The sequence below is a fragment of the Chenopodium album genome, chromosome 1 (genome assembly GCF_948465745.1).
Source record: "Chenopodium album chromosome 1, dcCheAlbu1.1, whole genome shotgun sequence".
NCBI lineage: Eukaryota > Viridiplantae > Streptophyta > Magnoliopsida > Caryophyllales > Amaranthaceae > Chenopodium > Chenopodium album.
In genome coordinates this window covers 1,516,303-1,531,529 of record NC_137834.1, presented here as the reverse complement: position 1 = coordinate 1,531,529, position 15,227 = coordinate 1,516,303, and the positions used below count along the sequence as shown (strand labels likewise).

The following is a 15,227-nucleotide window of genomic DNA, read 5'->3' as shown; positions in this document are numbered from 1 at the left end:
TGGTGGTGTTACCAAAATGAAGAACCTGGTTCGTCCAAAATTTCACAAATTTCTCCTTATGACAAAGCCAAGTTCTCTCAACATACTGAATCACTTCCGGATATTTTCCCCACCTCACTTGCATGGCAGTTAGAGCACGATCATACTCCGCCTGTGTTGTTGCATTCACGATTTTGAACCATCTCCCAGCTCTAAAACTGACACCAACATTCTTGTTTCCAAACATCTTCGTCACCTTAGCCTCCACATCTCTGTTGATGTGCCATAGACAGAGTAAATGTGACGTCCCTGGAAAGACTTCTCTCAAAGCCGCACATAGCCCAAGATCACGGTCTGAAATAAATACAGATGGCTCTTTATCAAACCCAATCAACTCCCTTAATCTCTGCAACACCCACCGATAGCTAGCCGTGCACTCGTCGCGCATGAAAACATATCCAACTAAAAAATTCTGGTTTGTCGGTGTCACGCCTACTATCTCAAAGAAAGGCATGTTATATTGATTGGTCTTGTAAGTAGAATCCATACCTATGACATGTGGGTATGTGCGGAGTATGTTGACCATGATCGGGTGCACCATAAATGCATGTTGCAAAACGTTGTGATCATCGTTCGTGAACCAGTAAATGTATTTACTCTCTCTCGCCAGATGAAGAAATTGCTGAACAACTCCTCTTCCTTCGGACATCTCCATCCTGAAGTCATTTCGGCAATTGTAAATATGTCGGATGTTTGGATGATCATCAGGAAATTGCTCGGCAATAGTGGACATGATGTTACGGGGAGCAACCTTGGACTTTGTCATGTCCCGCACAACCTGTTTTGCACCCGGACTCAATCCGCTCACTTTACGGTGACCCTCTGGGTACACAATCATTGGGTGGTTATGTGTCCCGGTGTGATCATTTTTCGCAATGATCTTCCAATTTTCGGTGCTGACATCATAATATATCTTGATGTAGAATGGACAACCATTAGCTTTGGTTTTGGTGTCCTTCCGTATCGCGTTCTCCAAATCTCTCGGCTTGCTCCTTCGTGACCGATCACATCGCAAATACCGATACGGCCGACCATCTCTGGTTTTGTTATAAGACGATTTCACCAATATAAATCCCAAATTTATGGAAACACCATCAGCCCATGTAACAGCATCGTCAAATGTAGGAAATAACGTATCGGTGACAAAATTCCCACTATAATTCACACCGTCACCGCCTTCCTCAGATTCCATATCCTATACAAATTAAACAAAACATGCTTTATGTCAAAATAATAATAATAAAAACAATAATAATAATAATTATAATTAAAATAATAAAAACAATACTAATAATAATAATAATAATAATAATAATAACAACAATACTAATAACAATACTAATAATAATAACAACAAATACAAAACAATAACAATATTAATGATAATAAAAAATTATAACAACAACTACAAAACAATTTATAAGACCATAACATTAATTAATAAATAAATAATAATAATAATAACAATAATAATAATAATAATAATATTAATATTAATATTAAAATTATATTTCTACTAATTAATAATAACAATATCAACAGCAACAACAACAATAAAAATAACAGCAACAACAACAATAATAATATCAACTACAACAACAACAATAATATCAACATATTACTAATAATAACAATAATAATAACAATAATAATAATAATAATAATAATAATAATAATAATAATAATAATGAAACAAAAAATAAACATATTACTAATAATCATATTAATACAACAAAATAACATTACTTATCAAATACTAAATCACAACAATAATCACAAGATCACGAACAAAAAATACATAAAAAAAAAACTTAATAAACGTACTTAACATTTTAAAAAAAAAAAAAATTAATAGGGACATCCGCCTAAAATTTCCGGATGTCCCTTGGTACATCCGCCTAAAATTTCCGGATGTACCATGGAACATCCGGATTTTTTAGGCGGATTCTACTTCCGCTTGAAATTCCCGGATGTTCCATGGTACATCCGGAAATTTTAGGCGGATGTACCTAGGACATCCGGAAATTTTAGGCGGATGTCCTAATTACCGAAAATAAAAAAAAAAAAAAACTTACAGAATGATCCGACGCATTCTCCGGCGTACGTATGTTCCACTCGCCGTCCATGACCCAAGACCCGTCGGAAAATTTAACGATTTTTGAAAATAGAAAATTTAGGTGGTCGTGGGGACCGATTTGGTTGCAAGGTCGTGGGGACCGATTTTGGGAAGCTCGGGACAGTAATGTCGTGAAGTAAGGGGACCATTTCATGTATGGTGTCCAAATGGGGAACAAGGTTCTTTTTATAACCCAAATTGCATAAGGGCATAGTGGTCCATTCAAGTAAAAAAGGGAGCGTTACCTGGTAATTTGGGAGCGACAAATAGCAGTTCAGTTTTGGAAATTAGATGATTAAGCAACATTATTTTGGGTTTCAGCTCTATAAAATAAGTGTCTTGCTTCATATTTAAGCTACAATTGAAAAACCCCATATTTTTATCTACGTTTAATCCTCACTTCCTCAAATTTCTGGAGTTTCTTGAACATTTTATCATATCCAAGGTGAGCAAATAACAATTTTTATATTCAGTTTTTTGGTTTAATTTATCGTCTTCCCTTTAAATTGGTTGATTTTTGTGGGGTTTTTTTTTTTGGTGTTTGAAATGCAGTTTTTTTTGCTTAAATCATGGTGGATAATGCATGTACTGAGCACCCATTATTTGGTGGGGCAATATCAATGACCTTTCCTGATAGATTCCAGGTTTAACATGCCAAATTTCCCAATTTCTTGCTTTTTATTTAGTTATATTCGTGGGAAATTAACAATATTTTGGATTTTTGTTTTGTGTGCAATTTTGGTTTATATCTATAGGATTTGAGCAATGTACGGGAAGTTCCTGATCATCAGGTTGAATTTTTTTTTTTTTTTTTGAATTGTTTTTTGGGGGTTTTAAATTATTTGTAGTGATATGTTTTGTGGGTGTTTACAAATTAATGGAAGGGTCAATGTGGATTTTGTTCCTGTGTATAGGAAGCGTTTGCTGATCCTTGTCGAGACGAAAGTCTCATTGTTGAATTGTTAGAGTTGAAGCAAGAGGTTGCTGATGAAGGTAGTGCTGTGTGGTTTCTTCAAGACCTTGCTAGGGAACAGGATGCTGAAGGCGGTATGGTGAGTAATGAGTTTGTCAAGTTTCGTTTCGTTTAATATCTTCGATGTTGGGTGAATTTCAATGATGTTGTTCTTATTGGATAACTTTGACATGGTATTAAATTTGATAATTGACCTATTATGGACTTTGTTGTTTATAAATGTGAATTAGGATTAAGGGGCGAGAGAAAATTCCTCTGATTAATATATCTATTCATGACAGATTTAGTGACTTTAGAAGCTATAATTGTATGATGAAGACCTAAATGATGCTAGATATGTCACTTGGACTTACGAACTGGGATATGCAAGGAATTCGATTACCTGAACGTGGCAACTTAGTTGTCCATAATTCAAAGTGGTATATTGCATTGTAGGTTATGAAAAATGTATTTAATATATGACCTGCAATTAGTAAATCCAAGTAGCAAGGGGAATTTCCACACCACAGCGCTCTTTAACATTGAAGCCACTTGCAGAATGACAAAGTTGCTCATCAATATCTTTTGTTAGGGTAAAATAGGCGTTTAAACTAGATATCATCATATCACCATTAGCTATCTACTTCCTGCGTGCCCTTAAAATCTGCTGTTGAAATATGATGAGTCATGCAGATGAGTTATTTATGACTCAAAGTCCTATGTGCATGTAGCATATGCCTATATGCGTGCTCTTGAGCAGTAGCCATGCATCTATGCCCCTTAAAATACAGTCTTTGAATTGAATTGTTTGATCATTGAGCATATGGAATTCATGCAAAAACAGTGCCAAAGTTTTCAGTGGCTCTGGTACTATTCAATACCGCTTGTTAATATTTCAAAATGCCATTAGATGGATTGTTCATGATCTGTATTTTTGGTTTATCATCTAATCATCATTTTATCTTTATTTTCCTAGTTGGATGTTTTGTTTAATTTCCATTGTTCCGGAAACTACAAAAATATGTTGATGATTGATCTTGTTTCAAGTACAGTTGATTGAGCAATCAGGAGTATTAGAGGTTCCGGGATTGTGCTACAGAAGTACACCTGCAGTCGTCACCAGTGCTGTTGGCCAAATGGTATACAATTAGTTATTACTTTGTTCAAGTTTGCTTCCATTTTCAGTTTTAGAATGATGTATTCGTTTGTAGAACGATCTTTAGATATTAAGTAACACTATTATAATATGCTTAGTGACCTCATTTCAGATTTGGCCTTTAGTACTTTTGTATGCTTAGTTTTACTTGTTTTTTTAGTGTCTAAAATATTGTTTGAATCTGTTACTCTTATTGCTGTAGTTTCCTAGTTTTGATTTAAAATCTAAGAAATTTTGCTTTGAATCATTTATATTGGATCTACAGCGTGCAAAGCAGCAGTCCTATTTATCAGATGTATTACTCATGTGTAGTCTTCTCTGTTTAAATTATTATGGATCTTTTTAGATGCTTGAGCTTCTAAAAAATAGACAACAAAATATGTATGATGAGAAATTTGACTACCTCACGGTCAAATTTAGCTATTTTTGGCGAATCAGCCTTTTACCCTAGAGCACCCCCAACCAATGCTTTTAAAATCTTGGTATGCTGTAAGGAATATCATGTTTTGTGGAATATCTTTTAGCCTCCATGTTATGGCTATCAGCTTATTGTCATATTTACTAGTGTATCAACTTTTCTAAACTAAACCAAATTACCAATCATAATATGCTAACACTGTACTGGATCACCTATCCAATAAGAGTTCTATCGCGTTTGTCTGAGTTCTCGTGACTTAAGGTGCCAAAACTGCCAATGTAGCATGTAAAGTCAGATTTACTCTGTAGTCTGGCATGATGTTGAAACCATATTCAGATTAGTTATTGAAAAAGTTCCTCTAGGCCATATTTTCCATGTTCACTATGGTTCTTTCTTTTATTCCAGTCACTGACAAGTACCCTTCCTTTTGATGCACACTTCTTGCAGATATTCTATATGAAAAATATGAACTGAACTTTTGAACTTCATTGTGATTGTATAATCATATTCAACTGGGATGTTTCTAGGATTTAGGATCATGGGCTGCAATATTCAGATTCAAGGTGGTCTGATGATTGTTAATGTGAAGTCCTTGAGTTCTTGTATTGCTGAAAATGAATGACAGACAGGCTTTGTAATCTCTAAGATGTAGATTACTAAATTCTAGTTTTGTCATGATTTTGCAGGCCATTTCTAAGGGACGTCAAGGAAGAGAGGCACAAAATATAGCAAGGGTAAGGGATTCTATTATTATAGTTTATTTCTCTGTCCAATGTCAGCACAGATCTACAGTTCATAAGTTATTGACTATTTGTTGTGTGGCCTATTCAGGTTTATTTGGCCAATTTGCGTCTTAAGGAAGTTGGCACAGATATCTTGATCACTGCCTATGAGCCTGTTGTTATTAGGTAAGCTTGACAAACCTTCATTGTATGCATATAATTCATTTATCTTCCTATTGTTCCACACACTCTGGGAGCAACACCCCAATCTCTTTTACTCTTTTAGCTGCATCTGAGCTTATCTACTTAACTCCAAAATCAGGCAGACAAACTTTGGTAAGCTGAACAAAATATGCTTTCCAGTATATTCTGACACTTCTATATAAACCTCAACTGCCAGCCCGTCTCATATCCAAATCATCTAAGCAGATAACATTGTACTGTGCTGCATGATGATGTATTCTAATCGAAAGTTCTGTTATGTGCTTTCTTGTGATTTTATGTTGGATGGAACTTCATATATACTGGTTTCAAGGGAGAAACGTGATTTACAAGAATAGTATCTTGAAGGTACTAGCTATTAGTTATATTGGGAGGTAGTACACCCAAATGGGCCAAATTCCTCTACCAAAATTAAGACAATAATTGTATCTTAACTATTATCTGGGGGGTCTTGTTGTAACTGACAAGAAATTTTAATTTTCAATATTTCAGTCCGTTCAGTGAGAGTGCTGGTACCGTTGGTGCTGGAGTAGTATCACCCGCTGAACAATCTGGATGTATGCCAATGGCTGAGGTCTTCAAGCTTTCTGTTTCTAGATTCAAAGTCAATGATTGGAGCCTCTTTAATGCTTGAAGATGTTATTTTTAGTAAATAGCACTGGTGCACTTTCGTATGAAGTAGTTTGTAGATGTGAAATGATAATTTGTTCGATGTCATCAAATAGAATTTTGCTACCAGAAGGTTAATACTTGGAAATTGTCAATCATTTACCTCATATCTTGTATGATAAACTAACTGCGATATAATAATACAGAGATTGTTTTGCTCCCTTGCACATACAATCTAAATATGCTAGTTGTGTGTAAGCTGTAGAAATGGGAAAGTAATTTGTTACTTGTGATCATCCTGTCGAAACCGGAAGTTCCTACTTACTGGATAGCTGATTATTGTTAGATATGCAGCAGCTCATTGAACTTAGTTTGAGGACTATACTGCTACGAAAAATGATCTTATATACTTGTATTGGTGTTCAGATATCAGAGAAGATGTTTGCTTTTGCCTTTGTTACATTAATCAGAAATCAGCAAAGATATTATACAAATGTGTGGTTTCTACGGGCATGGGTACCTTGTATCGTACCACCGTTTCGCAAAAAGAACATATTATACAAATGTAAAGAACATATAAATGTAGGGAAAAGAACATACTATTTTAATATAAAGAACATATACATAAAGTAAAAGAAACATATTTGCACCGAAAAAGAGTGAAAAGAACATATGTCCATGTTCTTAGGTTCATTGAATTTTGTCATAAATTTATGGTAGATATATATAAATAATGTTCATGTTCTTTATTAATATTACAGATGTTCTTTACGTATATAACAAAACATAAAATTGGATGTTATTTACAAAACTGCTATATATTCTTTAAAAAGCTTTAAGTAAGGTACAAACGGCTGTACTTTAAAATTTTCATATTACGAAATGTAAATGATTTCAAAGATAGCAAAGTCTCAAAGAAGAACGAATCTATTTTTTCACAAAAGATTACATAAAAGCATTGCTTTGTTAGCTATTTCTTCCGAAATTTGAAAGATAATCCGAAATCATACAGAATTTGAGTACATTTGAAAAGGTCGAACATCGTCATCTCCTCACTATCCTTCTTCGACGTCAACTAAGGGAAATAAGCAGGCTTATATAGAATCATTGTAGGAATATGTCACATTTTTGCGAATGATTTTCCTATATACTTCCTCCGTTCTTTTTTACTTGACCCGCTTTGACTTTTACACTATTCACCAACCCACCTTTGACCGTCTTTTGTGAATTATAGGTAAAGAAAAACATATTCATGTAGGATCTTGTTAGAATCGTCTAAATAACTGCTATCACAATATGTAACTTTTATAATTTTTACTTATAGAGTATTAAAATTATTGATGATTAAACTTGTACATTGGCAAGCGTGATAAAAAAAACAGGTCAAGTAAAAAAGAACAGAGGAAGTATGATATATCAATGATTCAATGCTAAAATAAGTACTGTAATACTTTTCCAAAGGCTTTTTTCAGAAAAATAATTTTTAAACGATACTAAGGGCGAGTGTCATGTCTTGGTTAACAATTTTCCCGCCAAAAGAATTTTATTTTCTTTTTCCAATCTCCTTAGCTTCCTCCTCTTATCCTTTGCATCTTCTTCCTCATATCCACCCATGACTCACCTCCGTCTTCTTCCTCCGATCCCAAACCACGACCAATCTCCACCTCCATCTTTGTCCTCTATCCTCCTCTTCACACCATTTTCAATTTAACTCTCATTGAAGCATCCCGAGCTTTCCTCTTGTAAAACACCATTTTCACCATCATATTTCCGAGCTTTGTTCAACGAAAATCCTACACTAAATGCAGCTTACATCAATTTTCACCGTCATATTTTTGAGCGCAGTCAGGTGACGATAACATTGATGGCCAGTTATAGTATAGACTCTGACCAATTAAAAGTTTAGACTCTGACGCCATTGACGTAGGCGGACTTGAATGTACCTCCATGGTAAGCCATTCTAGTCCTTTGGAAACTTTATCAAAGGGTTTAGCATAATATCATACAAACCGTAAAAGACAAAAGCTACTTTATTTAGAGTCAAGAGAGTTCATATTATGATTCATACATAAACAAGAATTAAAAATAAAACATAATTTAACAATAGCATAGAGTTAGTTTCAGAATTTAACACATAATACTACTGACACAAACAGACAAGGCTGCTAAGTGCTATATCCACCTCTGGTTGTTAATAAGAGCAGGAAGGTACTCGTGCACAACAAAATCCACATGAAACGCGATCAATATGGTCATCAACTTGTGGTCTATCATTCTTTTCACCTCAGCAACCCTCTCCTCAGACTTGTTCTCAAAGCTGTCGTTCAAGAGACTCTTAGCAGTATCTAAATCCTCGTCATCCATATCTACAAAGGTACGAGACTTAATCACTTCAGCATTGAGAGGGTCCTGAGCAGACTCCAAGTGAACGTGTCTAATCCCCAACCACTTAATGTCAAGTTCAACACCAGAAAAACACCACGACATCCCCTTAGGTATCCACGTTTCATAGAAGGAGAGAAGCTTCAAGGACATAGGATCATAATCCACCAACGCAAGAATTGGAATGCGCCACTCCCTCTTGAGCAGCCTGAGAAAGTAGCAGGTGCATTCATCTGCAGTGCCCTTGACCAAGAAAAATTTGTGTTCAATATGGCAACTACTGAGAAAAAGGTTGGCAAAAGTTTCAGCGGAATCAGTGAGCAAAATGAAGTGTGCATCAAGGAACAGTATAATATCTATCATTGAAAGCATAAGTGGCAGTTTCATTGCGTGAATACATGGGTACGTCAATGAAATCAAAGTCTTTCTTAGGAATATCAGAGCGGGGATACACAACAATGCCATCATTGGTTTCGTAGATACAACCTTCATCAAACTCACCAACAGAATCAGAATCATAATAAGAATTAGAATTGGGAGATATCGAAAGCTCGGCTAAGGCTGAGGCTGACATCCTGAATCTTGAAAAACCTGCTACTGAAAGAAACACAACACTTGTAGTCAGTCCGCGTAGTACGTAGTCTTTTCCAATTATTAACATCCCCGCCCTTTAGCTAGTACGTAGTCTTTTTTTGTTTTGCTTTTGCCTTTTTAAGTGTCATCGTGCAAGGCCTTGCACTTGTTTTAGTAAGCTTCTCATGGAAGCCTAGAATTATTTTATGCTTTTGATGTACTTCTATATGGTATAATGCAACATTTTTTAGAACTTCGCTCAAGCTGCTAGACTTTGTTGTGCTTTTAGTATCACGTGTGCCATACTCTTTCAGGGAGGTGATGAAACTGTCAAAGTACCCTGAAAGTTAGCTAATCTTACCTGTGTTGATTTAACATGATTGTGTAAATATAAACTGAAAAACAAAACTTTATTACAATTTACTATGCATCCTGTTTATTTAGATGGCCTCTGTATGTTGAAAGGCTTTGGTTAAACTGAGAAATCTATTGATGGTTTGACGCCCTTCACTTTTATGTCACAGGAAGTATCAAAGCCTATATAAAGGCTGCTTTGAGTTGTAAAGAAGCAAAATTTGAGCAGTATGAGGCTATGAGCTTTTTAAGGGAGGTCAAGTTTCAGATGAATTGAATCGGCAAATGCAGAATTGTTTTGGGAGGATAAAATTTCTGGAACATTAGTGAGTATTCCTGTTTTAAAGTCAGTATTGTAGTTTTGTATGAACTCCATATGAATTAGGCTAATGAAGCTCTCGTCTAATATTCTACATTTGTCTCAAGCTTCGTCTCAGTACGTCTCTATGAATGCTCTGTTAGCAAACTCGACCTCTGTGTGCAAACATTTTTCGTCTGGCCAATCTTCTGCCAACCCGGCTCACAACTGGCCAAATTTGAAGGGCCCTATGCCCGCTTCGTTCTCAAGCTCTTCGAAGTTCTCCATTAATCCAGCTGACCTAGGAGATAACCCTCCCAATTCCCCTGCCTCTGTTGAGTCGTTCAATACGGCTCCTTCTTCCATCTCCTCTGAGACGATGAACCAAGCTTTGAAGCTTGGCAATCTTGAAATAGACTCTACCCAAGAATCATCTGACTTTGAACAAGAGTTATACTCTCATGAGCGGCGAAAGAAGCTGTATAAAAGGCGAAAGGGAAGGAGATTTTCTGAAAACGGAGCTAAGAAGAAGAAATAGAGCGAGGAGGTGCAGAAAGATCTCACCAAAGATAGCTGTGTGGGGGATATCTTCTTTAAGGGATACAAAGACAAGAAGAAATTGGAAAGCTCGGAGGGAGACTCGGACGGCAAGGAAAGTCAGGGGGAGAACAAGAAGTGCAAGTATGGGGTTAGCAAGGAGGATGATCTGTGGGAAAAGTTGGAGGATATGGAGTGTAAACCTACCCTTCCTACTAGGATCCAGGTCTTGAGGATTACGGTGCGCGAGGATACCTTCGGCTCGGACGACGAGGTTACCAGCAAGGAGCCTAATCAGACTTCAACCTATGGCGCGGCTGGCCCACAACCTTGGATGGGAAAATGAGCTGCTTAAGCTGGAATTGTAGGGGTGTGAGTGATCATAGCTCCCCGATTTTCCCCTGTGTGATGATCTTAGCGGCTAGGTTTAACGTAGATTTTATTTTCCTCAGTGAAACCAAATGTACTGTTAACTCGCTAACTCCGTTTTTCTGTAGGAAGGGTTTTAAAGGTAGTACAGGATATGACGCAGTAGCCAGTAAAGGTGGTCTTTTTCTTTGCTGGTCGGATAGGGTAGTAGTAGATGTTGTAGTTGTTCTCCCTAATGTTATCGTTTGTAATATAATGCTGGTTGATGGCCGTTCCTATTATCTTACGTGTGTTTATGGTAATCCTGATCAATCACATAGACATGAGGTCTGGATAACTCTTTGCAATCTAATGCATCAGTATAAAGGACACTATGTTTTGATAGGGGATTTTAATCAACTTGAATCCTTGGATCAAAAACTGGGTGGCAGGCCGTCCTTTAAAGGCTGTGACTCATTCATTAACTGGAAGATTGATTTTGGCCTCTCTAATATCATTTCAACTGGAGTAAAATACACCTGGTGTAACAATAGGAAAAAGGAACCAATCTACGAACAATTGGACAAGGCGTATGCAACCAATGGCCGGAAACTTGCCTTTCCAAATGCTAAAACATGGAACCTTCCTATTATGTTCTCTGACCATGCACCAATAATCTTAGAACTTGACGCTGCACGAGCAAGGAGGAAAACACCCTATAAAATGGAAGCGTGGTGTCTAAAGGTTCAAGAAGTGCAGGATATCATTAATGAGTCATGGGCGTTACAACTGAATGGATCCCCCTTATTCATAGCACAAAGGAAAATAAAAAACTGTCTAACAAATGTCAGACAGTGGTGCTTGAAGCACAAGAACATCCATATGGGTGTGAACTGGCAGGAGATGAAGGATTCTTTGGAGAAGTTACAACAGGAGGAAGCTTTAGAAGGGAGCCTAACAGAGGGATTGGAAATTGAGAAAAGGAAAGATGTGGAAGATTTTGCAGCTTTTAGGTGGTGGTACTGGAGACAAAGAGCCAAATCTAAATGGGATGCTCTAGGAGACAAATCCACTTAATTCTTTTACAAGAGTGTCAAGGATAGATCTTTAAGGGCAGAAATTAGAGCTTTACAAGATGAAAATGCCAATTGGATTTCTGATGAGCAAATGATCAAAGAGAAGTTCCAGTCCCACTTTGAGAATTTATTCAATGGGCCGGATCTCTCGGAAGCCCAATTGAATGAGGCAAGCCTCCTCACTCAAAGTTGGACTGCCATTCTCCCGGCTCTAACCCAGGCCCACAAATACTGGCTTAACAAGCCTTTTTCAGAGGAAGAAATTAAACAGGCTGCTTTTGCGCCTCACCCATTGAAGTCCCCAGGCCCAGATGGAAGCCCGCCTATGTTTTTCCAGCAAAATTGGGCCAAGATTAAAGAAGAGGTCATTCAAGGAGTCCAACACTTCTTCCTATCAGGTAACATGCTACGAGAAACAAACCACACCTTTATTACCTTAATTCCAAAAGTAAGGCAGCCGAAAGGAGTGCACGAGTTTCTCCCTATAAGCCTTTGTAACTCTCTCTATAAGATCATCTCTAAGTGTATGGTGAATAGACTTAAGGCAATTCTACCTGAATTGGTAGGTGAATTCCAAAATGCCTTCATTTCGGGAAGAATTATGTTGGATAATTGCTACATTGCCCATGAAATTCTTACCAAAGTGAAAGGCAGGAAAAAGGGAGGTCGATTTGAGGGAATTCTAAAAATTGATCTTAGCAAGGCCTATGATCGAGTGAATTGGAATTTTATTCAAGTTATTCTGGAAAAGATGGAATTCCCGCCTCAATGGTGCAGATGGATCACGCAATGCATTACAACAGTCTCCTATGCTGCGCTAGTCAATGGGGAAGCTTCTACCTTTTTCTCCCCCAAAGCAGGACTCAGACAAGGGGACCCCCTTTCCCCTTACCTCTTCATCCTGGTCATGGAAGCACTTTCAAGGAAACTTATCTTCCTTTAGAATTCAGGTGAGCTTCAAGGAATCAAACTAGCAAGGAGTATCGAACCAATAAACCACTTGTTTTTCGCAGACGATGCTCTATTTTGCTTCAAATCCACCCCATCGTCTTGCAGACTAATAAAAAATATCCTAGATGAGTTTTGCCTTATTTCAGGGGAGGTGATTAATGAATCAAAATCTGCGATTATGTTTAGTCCAAACACTCCTTCAAGATTTGTGAGGATACTTAGATCCCCCCTCAAAGTTAAAAGTTGTAATGAACTAGGCACCTATCTTGGATGTCCTATGGATGTAAATGGTAGAATGAGCAAGAGTTTGGAATTCATCCTATAGAACATTCAGAAGAAAATCACTTCCTGGAAGTTCTCTACTCTCTCTCAAGCGGGGAAGTTGATCTTGATAAGTGGTGTCCTTGTCGTCCTAGCCCATCACGTGCTTGCCCTAAGAACCTGGCTTCTAAGATTAATTCCATTATTAATAGATTCTGGTGGCGATCATCCAAAGCTAACTCTCATATATGCTGGAGGAAAAAGGAAGTTCTCTATCTGCACAAACATGAGAGAGGATTAGGGATTAAGGAGGTGGTTGTAATTAACCAAAGTCTTCTTATGAAACAAGGATGGAGGCTATTTGCAAACCCTTCACTGCTTACTAGCAGGGTATTCAGAGCAAAGTATGGAAATGATCCTATTTCTTTGGGGCTACAGGGACGGAAGTTGACAAAGGGCTCTTGGGCGGCAAAGAGTATCATCAGAGCTGTATCTAGTTTTAAAAGTGCGTTTGGGAAAAGAATTGGGAATGGTAGATCTACTCTTATTGAGGGAGATGCGTGGGTACATGGGAAAAGGGTGGCTTTACACAGGTGTGCAGGACCTCCAGAATTATCCAAGGTATCAGACTTGATCACCTCAGACAAGAGGTGGAATGCGGGACTGGTTTGGAAGTCCTTTGATGCACACATTGCAAGGGAGATTCTTTCCATTCACATTCCGGAAGAGGAGCACCCTGATGAGTAGGGATGTTCAAAAAAACCCGACCCAAATGTCCTGACCCGCTGTCCCGGCAACTACCCGATGAGAATTTTTTTAAAAAAGCCTGTTTTTTCGGGTCGGTTTCCCAACCCGGGAAAACTGCCTTCAATCCGGGTTGGGACATGGGGCAGATTTTTTCAGAAACGGGTACCCGAATTAAAAATTAAAAAAAAAAGAATTACCCCCGCAAACTCCTCACTTCGTCAGACCCCCAAAGCCCAACCTAATTTCACGAAATTAGGGTTCTTTCCCCTCTCTCTCTCTCCGCCGCTCCCTCTCTTCCTCTCTCTCTCTTCCTACCTCACTCTCTCTCTTCCTGCAAATCGAAGCAACAACAACCCCAACAAATCGAAGCAAATCAAAGACAATTCTCTCTCTTCGTCCCTCTCCTTCGTCTCCCTTCATCTCTGTCTCTCTTTCTCCGTTCCCATTTCTCTCTCTCTCCGTCCAGCAAATCGAAGCAACAACAACAAAAATTCTTAGCAACAATTGGAGTATTCTTATCAACAGAGAATCGGTGATGTGCTTGCTTCGGTAAGATGCGGTGACTTCTCATGGTTAGATCTACAAGATTACAAGTTTCCAATATATTAATGGAGTATACTTGTTAATTAGGGATGAATATGTTTACCCAATTTAATATGAGTTTTAGTGTTTTACAATTCAATTAGTAGTAAATTAATTTTCATTGTGTTTGGATTAGTATACTCAATTATTCATCAATAGATTTGATATTGTTGGGGTTGTATAACTTATTTTTATTCAATTATACTGATAAGAAATTATGGATGAAGATTGTTATTGTTTTTGATATGTTTTTCTACTGGATTATTTTCATTTCATGACTTTTTTTATCAAAAAAAAAAAAAGATCCGGGTACCCTATGTCCCGACCCGAATAATTCGGGTACCCGAGATATTCGGGTCGGGACATGGGACAAATTGACAAGTACCCGAAACTCCGGGTACCCGGGTTTTCGGGTACCCGGAATTGAACACCCCTACTGATGAGACAACTTGGATCCTAGACAAGAAAGGAAGCTTTTCTGTTAAATCAGGCTATTGGTGGCTAATCAGGAAAGAAGGTATTCAAAACTGGAAGCCATTAAAACCAGACTTCTGGAAGATCCTATGGAGGAGCAACCTTCTCCCAAAATGGAAGCTGTTTATTTGGAAGATCTGCCAAAACATAATCCCAACCAGGGATAATTTGAGCAGAAGAGGGATCATCACCACAGAATCATGCCCTTTCTGCAATTCAGGCCAAGAATCTATGAACCACATTTTCAGATTTTGTGAAGTTTCACAGAGAGTATGGAAAGCCTCCTTGCTAGGCATTTCCTCAACTAACCCTTTTTTTTTTCTCTCATGCAGGGATTGGGTAGCAAACTTTGTAAGCTTCTTCATGCAGGATAAGTCAAGTCATAACCATCAACTTACTTTGTTTGTAAC

The 15,227-nt window shown here is 37.6% G+C and overlaps 1 protein-coding gene across 3 annotated transcripts; it reads left to right on the top strand.

The window, feature by feature from the left end:
* Positions 1 to 2,427: 2,427 nt before the first annotated feature.
* On the top strand, positions 2,428 to 6,461 carry LOC145625655 (uncharacterized). Of its 3 annotated transcripts, XM_081678595.1 has the most exons (9): positions 2,429 to 2,600; positions 2,708 to 2,799; positions 2,911 to 2,946; positions 3,070 to 3,207; positions 4,160 to 4,246; positions 5,368 to 5,415; positions 5,513 to 5,589; positions 5,939 to 5,973; positions 6,118 to 6,249. In XM_081678595.1, the coding sequence occupies exons 2-8, from the start codon at positions 2,725 to 2,727 to the stop codon at positions 5,961 to 5,963; spliced, it is 486 nt and encodes a 161-aa protein (XP_081534721.1). In that variant the 5' UTR covers positions 2,429 to 2,600; positions 2,708 to 2,724; the 3' UTR covers positions 5,964 to 5,973; positions 6,118 to 6,249. The 3 variants fall into 3 exon arrangements, with proteins under 3 accessions (XP_081534712.1, XP_081534721.1, XP_081534703.1); XM_081678586.1 differs by lacking the exons at positions 5,939 to 5,973; positions 6,118 to 6,249 and adding an exon at positions 5,726 to 5,932 and having other exon boundaries at positions 2,428 to 2,600; XM_081678577.1 differs by lacking the exon at positions 5,939 to 5,973 and having other exon boundaries at positions 2,430 to 2,600; positions 6,118 to 6,461.
* The last annotated feature ends 8,766 nt before the right edge of the window (positions 6,462 to 15,227 follow it).